Source organism: Helianthus annuus, chromosome 5 (assembly GCF_002127325.2).
Source record: "Helianthus annuus cultivar XRQ/B chromosome 5, HanXRQr2.0-SUNRISE, whole genome shotgun sequence".
In the NCBI taxonomy this organism is placed as follows: Eukaryota; Viridiplantae; Streptophyta; class Magnoliopsida; order Asterales; family Asteraceae; genus Helianthus; species Helianthus annuus.
In genome coordinates this window covers 42,262,592-42,276,079 of record NC_035437.2, presented here as the reverse complement: position 1 = coordinate 42,276,079, position 13,488 = coordinate 42,262,592, and the positions used below count along the sequence as shown (strand labels likewise).

Genomic DNA, 13,488 nt, shown 5'->3' with positions numbered 1-13,488 from the left:
GCTTCCTATCCTTCCTAACGAAAATTAACTTCCTATTTGATCTTTTCCCTAAAACAGAAAAGTAATTTTATAAAATAAATACCCACTCTCATTGTATAGAAAAAATTGATTCTACAATCTGATATTTAGGGTTATGTCTATAAAACGTTTTAAAAAAGCACACTTAACCTGGTTTTTTAAACCACATAACTACTTTTTATAAGGTTTACATACTCTCATGGGCGGATCTAGGGGTGTTTTGGGGGTTCCCAGGAACCCCCTCGTTTTGGTAGAAAATGGAAAAAAATTAATGGAAACCTTGTATTATTTGGAAAAAATTAGTGAGAATCTACCAAAAGGAACCTGGTGAAAAAAATTCCTGGATCCGCCACTGCATACTCTAATCAGTATTCACATCTTATATCTATCATAATCGGATAAGGGCATACGGTGTGGTAATCGGGAAGACGCGGCAAACATGTTTGCCGATCGGCAAACACCGCCGCCAACGATCTGGCGATGCGGCAAACCTTTGAAATCGGTAACCCTTTACCGACTCGGGAAACATGATTTTTTAATGTGGGGGCCACCCTAACGGTAATATTACCGTTTAAATAAAAAAAATAATTTTTCTTTAAAAAATTAAACTATAAATATCACACTAAACCATTTAACCATATACCTTCAAATTTATACTCAACCAAACCAAAAAAAAACCACCAATTCTTCCCAAAAATTTACCATACAAAATGGCGGATGAACTCCCGTTATGGTTCCCACCCATGAGTAGCGACGATTCATCCGATAGTAGCATTCTTTTTTTTCAAAATCTCATCGAAGAAGCCGAACTTCAAGATACCGGCACATCTAACCGAAGGAGATATATTGAACGTCAACGTGAGGAGGGGCATGAGACACTCATGGTGGATTATTTTGTCGAAGACCCGAAGTACAACGAAGATATCTTTCGGCATAGGTTCCGTATGTGGAAACGTTTGTTTCTAAAAATTGTGGCCGATGTGGAAGAGAACGACCCGTGGTTTGTAGAGGCCCCCGATGCGCGAGGTAGGAAGGGCTTTACGCCCTTGCAAAAGGTGACATCGGCTATTAAACAGCTCGCAACTGGAAACACTCCAGACGAGAACGATGAGTACTTGCATATGGCCGAAAGAACTTCCCGCGAGTGCCTAGAATATTTTTGTGACACGGTTTGCAAAATATACGGTCCAGAGTTCTTACGTAGACCGACAAGCCACGACATGGCACTTTTATACCAAGCTCATGAGGAAAAACATCACCTTCCAGGTATGTTCGGTAGCCTTGATTGCACCCATTTCGTTTGGCGTTTTTGTCCGACAGAGTATCGAGGCCAATATATGCGAGGAGATCATCGATACCCGACTGTTATGCTCGAAGCGGTTGCTTCTCAAGACTTATGGTTTTGGCATGCTTTTGCCGGTCCACCGGGTTCTCAAAGCGATATCAATGTTCTACAACAATCTCCGTTATTTTAACGGAACGAAATGGAACCGCGCCAAAATGTCCATTTTACGTTAACAACCATTTATACAAACGTGGTTATTTGCTCGTGGATGGAATCTACCCTTCGTGGTCCGTGTTTGTGAAGTCGATCCCTTACCCTCACGAAGTAAACGAAAAGAAATTCAAGAGGCAACATGAGGCGGCAAGAAAAGACGTCGAACGAAGGCGAAATGGGGTGTATTGAGTCGACCGATGCGAGCAAGATCCGTTAAAAAAATTAGGAATGTCGTGTACACGTGTATTATTTTACACAACATGATTTTGAAAGATGATGGAAAGGCGATAGCACCGGTGCACATTCGGGATCCTCCGGTCGAGCCCGCTTTAGACGATACGGTGTTGGGCGAGTTGATGAATGAAGACACGCATTAGAGACTCAAACACGATCTCATAGATCATCTCGCAAGTCAAGATTTACCCCATCTTTTGGTCGATTCCGACGAAGACTAGTTTAAATTGTTCCATGTTAATGTAATTTCATTGTTTTTTAATTTAGTGTAACTTTGATGTTTTTAATTTAATTTATGAAAGTTTATTGTTTTTTAATTTAATGTATATATTCTAAATTTATTAATATTAAATAAAATAGTGCACAAAAAAAAAATAATAATAAAAGTTTACCACTTCAGCAAGTGTTTAAACCATTGCCAACACTTTTTAGCAAAGTTTAAACACTTTTGTCTGATTGACATGGCGCGCTCTAATTGGTCGGTTTTTTAGTTTACCACTCCAAAGTGTTTAACCACTCCATACACCCTAATATGTTTTAACATACAATCTCAAGACTCAAAACAACTTATTAGTCGAAGATTTAACTAACCAAACGCCGTTAAAAAAAAGTCTAAGATTTACCTTGTTAGACCACCCGTAGCGGGTTTTTTGGCGTTTTTTTCCCTAAAAAACGCCCAAGAGCCGCCCTTGAATTTAGTTCTTTTTCAAAAAAAAAAAAAAAGGCCTGAAGCGTGCTTTTATCAAAGTCTTCTTCTTTTTGTTTGGCCAATAGCATTTTTGATGTTTTTTTATTTAATTCTATTACACCCCTTTTAACATTATGCCCCATAATGCTCACATTCCCACTACACCCCTTTTAACATAATGCCTGCATACTGACTGGACCTTCACATGTCGCAAAATGTCAAGGGTTTTCCCCTTCTCACTACACATGTTCTTAGTGTTCAATTTCTACTTGTTCATAACTTAATTTCTCTTTCTTTTTATTGGTGTTGGTGTTGGGATTTAATAAATGCATATGGTTTAATTATACTGTACTTTATGCAAGTTAGACTTTGTGTATGGAATTATTGATGACAATTTTAATTTTGGTACTGCACATGCTTACAAAATGTGAATGTATTCACATTTTCGTTACTAATTACAGTATATAAAAAAGACAATTCAATAAAATAGGATATATATTGGGTTTTCTTTATGATTCTTAAAAATCTAAATAGTTATTATATAAGTTAAAAAGTTGATTAATAAATTTTCTATACTTGGAGAAGTATTGCCTCTTCATCATACTAATTAGTAATTATCCGAATGGTGCATATGATATACCTAAATAATTATACCAACACTCGTATAATTTAAATTAAGGAGACACAAAGACAGTTGATGTACATATAAGCTACTTTTGTTAGTTTATTTTAGCCATCTTCTATATTCCGTTACGGCGCCGTTTCATAATTCTAAAAAAAGGCAAAAGATAGCCCTGCTTTATACTTTGAAGTAGGGTAGAAAATGGAAAAAAACATCAATTATTGGAGTTTCATTCCGATAGCGTTTATACATGTATCAATTCATATAAGTTGATATATAAAGTTATAAAATGACACAACAATAATGTTCATACGTCGTAAACAATATTTAGAAAAACATAAATTTATAATTCAATAACAAAACAACCCAATTTTTTACACAACAAATCAACTGAATTCCAATTCAAGCCTGGGTAGAATTATCAGCAGGAGACGTCCAAACAATATCCTTAAGCGCCGGCCGTAGCTCTTTACTACAGAATTGATCATACTCCAGAGTATCACCACTCGACTTCTTCACCTCCACCACCAAAAACGACGACGTTACAGCAAATATATCCGCAGATATCCCCAACTTCCCCTTCCTTCCATTCTCATGCCCCTGCAACCTCAAACTGCTCTCATCCCCACTCTTCTTCACACTAAACTTCACCGCTTTCGCCACCGCCTCCAGCTTCGACACCACCGCCGTCACCGGCTTCATCGTCGCGAAACGTATCTCTTGTTTCTCCTCTCTCTTCTTCTCTTCGAAGAGTGGAGAGAGATCAAACCCTTCAGATAACGAAATGATGTGAAATGCGTTTAAACATTCTTTTCCGGTGAGGTTTGCACTTTCGTCGTCAAATGAGAAGTTGGGTTTCTTCGGTGCTGCTTTTTTAAACCATGGGGAATCCATCACTTGTGCTATTGTGATTCGAGTACTAGGCTTTGTATCAAGCATTTTCGTAATTAATCGCCGTGCGTCTGTTGAAAACCACGGCGGACACTTGAAATCGCCTCGGTAAATCTTCTTATACATCGCGATGAGGTTATCGTCCTGAAAAGGTAAGAATCCGGCGAGAAGAACGTACAGAATTACTCCACACGACCAGATATCCGCTTTCGCTCCGTCGTAACCTTTTTTCCCAATCACTTCCGGTGCGACGTACGCCGGAGTACCACACGTCGTGTGTAGCAATCCGTCTTGACGGATATGATCTGAAAAAGCACTTAAACCAAAATCTGTCACCTTCAAATTACCTTCCTCATCTAACAACAAGTTTTCTGGTTTCAAATCTCGGTGATAAACACCACGGCTATGACAAAAATCAACGGCTGAGATGAGCTGCTGGAAGTAACTCCTAGCAACATCTTCCGGCAACCGTCCTTTGGCTATCTTCGAAAACAGCTCACCGCCTCTAACAAGCTCCATAGCAAAATAAATGTTGGATTTACTCGCCATGACTTCGTGAAGCTCGACGATGTTAGGATGCTTCACCATCTTCATCACTGCAATTTCTCGTTGAATCTGGTCCGTCATACCGACTTTAATAACCTTTTCTTTTCCAACCATCTTCATCGCTACACTCTTGCCGGTTTTCAAGTTTCTCGCATGGTACACCTTTGCAAACGTCCCGTGCCCTAATTGTCGACCTAACTCGTATTTTCCGAGTAGTACACCGTTGTTTCTTTCTTCTGTTGCCATAAATTGATCTAGTATACGAATATTGTATGTAATAAATGAGTAATTTGACACTATAGCTGCAGCAAGTTCACCCGTCTTCCACGTGTTTACGGTGGCAAGTTCTGCCGCCGGTGGATTTTTTAGGACGCACACGGTTAAACAGCCGCAGATCTCTCATATCTCTGCATTCCTGAGCGGTGGTGAGAGAGATATTTTTTGGGATTTTGTGTGATTTTTAGGGTGTTTCAGAAAAGCAAAACAGGATGGAATTCCGGTGTGCCTACTCTTTTTGTAACGGAACCAGAAGGTACCTTTATGTAGGCGGTTTGCGGATGTGAAATGACGGGTGTACCCTTCTTATTATGGAGGGTGGAGATTGTAATCCAACGGCTGAAGTTGAAATTTTTTGTATCTGTGATTGGTTGACACGTGTACGGATGAAAAAGGAGTAAATATTTATTTTATGGGTTGCCTTTTTACTACTTTTTATAGAGTTTAAAATTTTTATAGAGTTTAAAAGTTGTCAAATTTCATCCATTTATATAATTCAAATATTGTTTTTGATGACATTTTCTCTATCTAGTATTTTATTATATTTCTATAAAACGTTATTACATATTAATAAAAAAGATATTTTTTAAACAATAAAAAAGTTTTAAAACTTTTTCTTTTTGAAAAAATTAGTTGATTTTATATTTTTTTATTTGGTATTTTAGTTCTCTCATCATTTTATTTATATTAGTATCATTATTATATGAAAATGTATTATAATTTAATTAACAACTTTTATTTATTAAAAGTAATAAAATGCAAAAATAAAATAAAACGTTAACTAACACATTAGGTAGTAAAATGATTTGATCAAAGCATGTAATATCAATCAATGATCGACGTAAGTTGAAATTTAATTATTGTGAGGGTATGTTGTTGACTAATTAAAAATCATTATCTACAAATTAAAGTAATGATTTTCAAATATATTTCTCTTCTTTTAACTCGAAAAACTATATTAAGTTGGTTGGCTACAAAGCTTCATTTAAATTTTTGTGTATTAATGTTTATACAAACTGAATTCGAACACCCACTTCAAGCCGTTATGAACGAAAAAAATCACACTTCAAAATTAAAGTGACTCGCCTCAGTTTAAAACATAAGAAAACGATTTTTTTTCAAATAACAAAAAAAAATCTTTTTAAATAAAATAATGTTTTAAAAGCAAATACTAGTAATAATAATAATAATTAAAAATAACAAAATAACAAAAAAAAATACAAAAAGGTTTAAATTGTATTAATGTGAAAGTTAAAGAAAATGATATATTTAACAACACCCTTATTTAATTTTGTATATCAGACTAACATTTTTGTGACAGGCCCTTCTAAATGTTATATTAATTTATTCTCTAATTATTATTTTACACTTTTTACTAATGTCAATTCTTACACTTTTAAATTACATCAAATAAATTCTAAATTACATCATGCTTTAGGATTGAACCCAATACCTTCTTTTCAAAAAGCCTAAATCTCTACTAAGTGGGCTAATCCCACATTGACAATTATTATTTTAAAGGGGCTGTTTGTTTACCTCTTAATGAGGCTCTTAATGGTTCAGACATCTTACTGGTTCAGCACTTAATGGTTTAGACTGTTTGTTTCGATCACGAGCAGATGTCTGAATGGTTCAGACATTTGCCTCTGAATGGTTAAGATTTATACAAAGTCTGAATGGTTAAGACCTGTAATCTGAATTGTTCAGACGTTTGCCTCTGAACGATTAATCATTATACAGGCTCTTAATAGTTCAGACCTCTTGCTGGTTCAGACCTTATACTGGTTCAACACTTAACCATTCAGATGTTACCAATCAGCCCCTAATACTTGTTTTGTAACATATAATTTTTATCTTTTTATCACCAGAAAACAAAGCTCACCTACCAAAAGACGTTGACAAGGTCTTCCTTAAGAAGATTAATATGAAATCATGTTTTGTGTGATTTAGTTTTTGTTATATGGGTACCCTCTTTAGTTAATGATTTACTGTATAGTGTGTCCTTTATACAAATTATGTGGATTTATAACATTATAAATGCTAGGTTAGTTGGTATTTAGATATAAAAAAATATCATTAAAATTTTGTTTTTTTTATGGATATCATTTATCATGACTTGCAAACTAGTCAGTAATTAGAAGTAGTACTTGTGGCAAAATATTTCTATGCAACTATCAAAATACATGAGGGTTCATCATGATGGTGAAAAATGAAGTTCGTGAATGTTTCAGTTGTTTACATTATGAATTTCAGTTGGCATATTGGCGTAGATCTCTCCGAGTGTTCACGACGTGTTCACGGTGTAAACAGTGGAGAAACTTGACCCGAATGATGGGGGGTCGAAAATGTATATACCCAAAAATTTCTATAGAACCGGGGGGGAGGGGGTCGAATGTTGACCGGTTCTGTTTAAGCATAATGGAAAACATGAAAACATACCTTTGATTGCATCAATACAGGCCAGCAGAGAATCCAGATGGAGACGCAGCAATAAGGTTTGACATGATTGTCAGAGTGATCTGGTTCCTCCTTAGGGTGCAATCTAATGATGGTGATGATGAGAAACTGACAAGGGAATCGGTTATGGAGAGGAGGTCGATTGATGTTATGAGGGTAATTAGGTTATGTCTTTTTTTGAAACCTCTACATTAGTCTCCTTATATATGCACCCAGGAGGAAACCCTAGTTAGTTAATAAGGGTATTAGGCCCATCAACAATTACCAACTAATTATTTAATAGGATTGTTATATATTTTGATCCATATAATGTAAATGATTATAATGGCTACTAGATTAAATATAAAATAAATATATTTAATCTTACATTCTCCCACTTAGCCGAGTAATCATTTACTATGAGTATTAGGTAAGCCTGATCAGGAGTTAACACTCATTTTAGCCTTAAACAAGTACTATAGCAGAGAAATACAGCCGTTGAATCATTATGCAACTCAGGACCCCCATTAGTCATACTATAGCCTTAATTTAAAACCTAATCGTTATGATCAAAATACGCATAATCCCTTTGTTTGATTTTTAACTTTATTTGTCTATATGCCATTATGTCGACTTGACATATTCTTAGAGACATACAAAATCAAACTGATGAGGAAAATTAACTAATACTTAGTCATTCATAGTACGATATGCAATTGCGCACGACCATTAATTAATACCCGTCTATGAGCTCTCTTAATAAGACTTATGGGTAATGGCCCTTCAGTTATAGGATCCTTAAGCATATCATGAATGTATTCGATACAAAGATTTAGTTTCCCCAATTCGTTCATAAACGAATAATTAATTGTGTATCAAAACTTAATGCAGCACCTCTTGAAATGTTCCTGTTCAAGGAGTCATGGTAGCTGACTTTATCACACTAAGTCTTCAAACATTAATTATATGGAGTTAATAAACTTATGAGTCCACTGATGAATTTCCAACAACATTTAGTGACTATATTATACTTAGGTTGTTGTTATCAGTTTATTATGACTCCTCCATGAAATAGGTTTTGTCTGCTGACATAAAGACATACCCGAAATTACATTTTGTCATCTTTGAATATTACAAAGTTAAAGTAATCAACCGGTTTTAATTCTCACTTCTTCTTTAAATTGTAGCCTCTCGTTTCTTTTAAAGATATTGTAATACTCCATTAGATGCTTCACATTAATCTAGACATATCTAGTGTGTTGCAATGTGAGTAATATCTAAACGAGTATAGACTTAAACTTACATAAGGCTTCTAATTAATGAAGCATAAATAAATAATCTCATTTACCATATTATCCTCTGAAGGAGAGCAATATTGTTTGTTACATATGTAAGGACCTATTTAATGTTAAACTTATGGAACAGAACTAATGTCCCATTGGGTCTGTCTCGGTATGTTATAATATCAATCACGTAAGAGATATCTCTGAGATCTATTATATCAAAGTTTGTGTTAACAATGCTTTGACTTATGTAACATATACTTGTCAAAAGAATATCATCTATATAGACAAGTTTATCTTAGTTGCTCCCACTCATTTTGAGGTAGGTATATTAATCCACTTGGTTGTTGATGAAAATAATTACGTTAAGATTTCATCACATTATGATGTTTGCATTAACCCATACATGGATTTTATTGGCTTACAAATAAAGTGTTCTTTAACCTTCAGTTTAGAACTTTCAGGTTGTTTTATGAACATGTAAATGTGTCAGCCAGTTTGTTAAGGAAAATTCTTTTTAATGTTCATCTAATGTAGCTTTAAACCATTATAAGCTACTAGAACAGTGATGATCCTCAAAGAAATCTTTGATAATTTATCTCTTCCTAAGTATAACCTTTGACAATCAATCATGCTTCTTAGTGTCTTAATGCTTATATTAGGATTTGGTTTAGTTATGAACACTCTTAGGTAATTCAATCAAATCCCAAACGTTATTTAAACACATAAAATCAGTTTTACTAGAAAACTGTTTTATTCCATTCAGAAGATTGATTGACACTGATGGCTTAATTCAAAGAGATAGGATCAGTAAACTTTTCCATAATCCATTTCAACTTCAGTTAGGGAGGTTATGTAATCATCAAAGTTAGTAGGTTTCTAAACCTAGATGATCTCCTGAGTTGATTATTGGGTTTGTTAGAAGTTTCAGTTTTATGGATTAGCTCTTGGTTAGGTTGCTATCATTTTCAGGATTCTAAGTCTGTAAGAGTTGATGCAGTATGGTGTACAAGAGGTGTAATCGGAGTCAAATTCGGAGTGAAATTTAATGACACTCTTCCCCCTGCCTCTTGTATTCTTTTCAAGTCATGATAAGGACTTTGACTGCTCCCACTGACCTTAGAAATCTTTAGGAACTCAGCATGCTTAGGGTCAATATTTAATGACCAACAAATTCTAATAGAGAAAACAAATTAATGACATTAGTCGTTGTGATTTCTCTTGTTGAGGATTATGTTAGTTTAGGTAAGAAATCTAAGTGTGCCCACAATTAAGCAACAATGAAACTTTTGTAAGAGTAGCATTAGATTTTAAGGAGACAAGTTATGATAGAACAGTGTCAAGATGGAGCAGTGTCTTGTACAAGAGGTGTAAATTTAGGTAATGTTAAATTTTCACTCCCCCACCTCTTGCAACTATTGCAAGTTATTATTAAGACACTTAATGCTCCCACTGATCTTTAATATCTCTAGAATGCTACAAGAGAAGTTTCAATGAGCTACGTGACGTCGGAACCTATCACATATATGTTAGACTTTATTTGATTTCTTTAATGTCCAGATGTCATAAAAAAACTTAGGGACATGTTTAATAGAAATCTTATTAAGTATATATATATATGAATAGATTTCTTCTAAGACCGTGGGCAATATGCGACAAAATTTAGATACAAGTTGAAAGTCTTTTAAATGATAAATGAATTATGTCTGAATATTCCATTTGGAATAAGTTCCATGAATGTCAATGAATGACTTATGATGGACCCATACTTATTCCTTAAGCCAAGTAATATTTAGGGCTGTAACGTCATGAATTAAAATCACTTAGAATGAGATTAGATAAAAAATCATTCTCATTAACCATGTCATGATTTCTCATGAATTTTGGTTATAATGGATGAAATTTATAAGTCTCATTTCCTTTTGTCAAATTCTCATTTACATGATGACAAAAGTTGTGAAAATGTAAGGTATCATCTAGTTTTATTTTAGTAATGTTTCTATCCAGATATTTAGAACAAATAAAATGAGAGTTTAAGGTAAGTGTGACTTTATGTTGACTATGCAAACCTCACAATCTTCATAACATTGCTTAATTATGATACTATATTCTGATTAATCCTCAGAATATATAAGGTATCGAAAAAACGTTGTTAGAAGACTGTTCATTATGGTTCTTATAGTCTTAACATTTAATTTTGTCACTAACTCTCATGTTAGTTATTTGTTGACTTCTGGTAAGGAAACGTTTAAAACTAGAGTCAACTAATCATGTGTTAATAGGAATATTAATGAATTATCAGACTTAAATATCATTAGTAAGTGACTATCTAATTTATTTATCCAACTGTTCTTTAGAATAATGGATAGTCTCGTTGCTTATGTCTAGTCTAATGACATATTTATGCAGTGAGATTTTCCCTTGAAGAACCTTAGAGTTGGGATTTTGTACTTGTATTTTGTCTATGGACCTTAGAACAATCCTCTTTCAAAGTTTAAGTGGTTGTAAGGTGAGTAACAACTTATTTTCCAGCTTCAAACATTTATTTATTTGTACATATGTTGCTTATCAACACACTCATTATACTTTGGTACTTTTGAGTGTTATAGTTGATTTATAAGGCATCAAATTGTACAAGTGAAAATCTTAGTATGTAATGTACTGGAAAAATGTACTTATTTCCATGCGTAAGCCCTTAACTTTATGGGTCATGGTATTGTACATTATAATATATTCACATATATCACTTAACTTTATAATTTAGAATTTTAAACGAAGGCATGCATCTTAGGAGTTCTAGTGATTATTCCACAATTATAGATTAGTCTTAGGAAAGACTTAATCTGGAATAACTTTAGTGACAGCACTTATTATTGATTATCATAAGAGACATCATGTTTGATTTATCCTAATCGTCATGCTCTACTTTTCTTCTGTAGTACTTATATCAGAAAAGAGCAATAGGATTATCGTATCTTAAGAGATAATCAAGGATTTAATTTAAGAGCTAATTCTTATAGAAACTTTAAGCAAAGCAAAACATTTTAGGCTTAAGAATTAGAGTGGATGAGATATATATATATAGAAGAAAATTATAGTGAGTAAAATTATGGGTACTAAGAATAAGGCAGACGAAATGATCATAAAAATTAATTAAGGATCATTAATATAAGGATCATTATGTGAAGAGGTTGTGATATGTCTATTACTAACATCAAAATAATAGACTTATTTAAAGTTCTACTTAAACGAAGACAAATCAGCTTTGGCCAGAAGTGTAATCATTTAAGCATGTGTGCAAAGTGGTTGTAACAAATCAGCTTTGGCCAGAAATTGAGACAATCACTTTAGTTATACACTTGTTAAGTATGCCATCTACGAAGGAATTAAATAAGCTTTGGCCAGATATTAAGACATTCATGTTTATGATGCACACTTAACATAGCTTTCGTAATACTTGAACGATAAGTAGATGTATCAAATCAGCTTTGGCCAGAAATGATACATCAGAAGCTCATTCAAGTTAAGCCATTTTGGTTTTGTAAAGCATTATTTCATCCTTATTAATTAACTAAGTAATTACAAAAACCAATTATTTAGTAGCAAACCACCTGTTAGCGCGAGGGGGGGGGGGGCAGCGTGCCCCCTGCAAATTTTAGTTCATATTAATTGCTTAATAAAATAATAGGATCTCGAATAAATCTTGAAACTTTATGAACACTCATGATTTCGGATGATCTCGGATGATTTCGGATGTGTCCAAGACGCGTGATTTTGGATGAATTATGTCTTGGATTCATCCGAAATGGTGATGCTTAGTCCGAGTTGATCCGAAATGATCAGCAGTTAATGATCCGTAATGGATGAAATAGATGCTCATCCGGAATGTCCATCCGGAATGTTCATCCGGAATGATCAGTTAGTTATTGATCCGTGATGGACGAAACAGATGTTCATCCGGAATATTCATCCGAAATGATCAAACAGTTATTGATCCGTAATGGACGAACATATGTTCATCCGGAATGTGTTCCTTAAGCCACAAATCCTTAATTTAAGTAGTTATCAATTGATAAGGTTTAAATCCGAAATCTTAGGGATTATGGGATTAAGTTTCCTGTTTAAATATTCATTATATTTATCTGTTTATTTCGAAAAATTATATCCATTAATAAAATAACAGATTTCGAAAATTCTAATTAGATAAAAATAAATCAAACAGGAACAAACACCCAATAATCCTAAATTCATTCCAAAACTAAAGGAATTTTCGAATTTTCTCATGAACATGTGATGAACCCTAAAACAAAACTTAATCATTTTATCCGAAATCTGGAAATTTATTAATCAATTTCTTGAAAATTATGATTTCGGAACAGAAAAATTTAATGAACTTTCATCCGTAATGATGAAACCCCAGATCCGTAATGATCCGAAATGATTCGTAATGATCCGAGATAATCAAAGATGATCCGTAATGATCCGAGATGCATTCGAGATGATGAAAACCCAGATTCATAATCATCCGTAATCATCCGTAATGATGATTTCAGATGGCAAAACGGAATTTTATTAAGGTTTTTCAAAACTGTTTTCCAGTTTTATTCCAGATTTACGGATACAAAAACAGAACCGGCTAATCAACATATGCTCTGATACCACATGTTGACCGGTTCTGTTTAAACATAATGGAAAACATGAAAACATACCTTTGATTGCATCAATACAGGCCAGCAGAGAATCCAGATGGAGACGCAGCAATAAGGTTTGACATGATTGTCAGAGTGATCTGGTTCCTCCTTAGGGTGCAATCTAATGATGGTGATGATGAGAAACTGACAAGGGAATCGGTTATGGAGAGGAGGTCGATTGATGTTATAAGGGTAATTAGGTTATGTCTTTTTTTGAAACCTCTACATTAGTCTCCTTATATATGCACCAGGAGGAAACCCTAATTAGTTAATAAGGGTAATTAGCCCCATCAACAATTACCAAC

The 13,488-nt window shown here is 34.1% G+C and overlaps 2 protein-coding genes across 2 annotated transcripts; one reads left to right on the top strand and one right to left on the bottom strand.

Moving 5' to 3' along the window:
- The first annotated feature begins 728 nt into the window (after window positions 1-728).
- LOC110943556 lies at window positions 729-1,493 on the top strand. Its single transcript, XM_022185299.1, has one exon. It carries the CDS (start codon window positions 729-731, stop codon window positions 1,491-1,493), a length of 765 nt encoding a protein of 254 aa, XP_022040991.1.
- Window positions 1,494-3,264: 1,771 nt separating this feature from the next.
- Window positions 3,265-5,026, bottom strand: LOC110941196 (CBL-interacting serine/threonine-protein kinase 6). The gene has a single exon (XM_022182812.2). It carries the CDS (start codon window positions 4,741-4,743, stop codon window positions 3,463-3,465), a length of 1,281 nt encoding a protein of 426 aa, XP_022038504.1. The 5' UTR covers window positions 4,744-5,026; the 3' UTR covers window positions 3,265-3,462.
- Between the last annotated feature and the right edge of the window lie 8,462 nt (window positions 5,027-13,488).

Excerpts from the sequence above, each read along its gene's own strand:
- LOC110941196 (XM_022182812.2), bottom strand. The coding sequence starts at position 4,743 with ATGGCAACAGAAGAAAGAAACAACGGTGTACTACTCGGAAAATACGAG.
- LOC110943556 (XM_022185299.1), top strand. The coding sequence starts at position 729 with ATGGCGGATGAACTCCCGTTATGGTTCCCACCCATGAGTAGCGACGAT.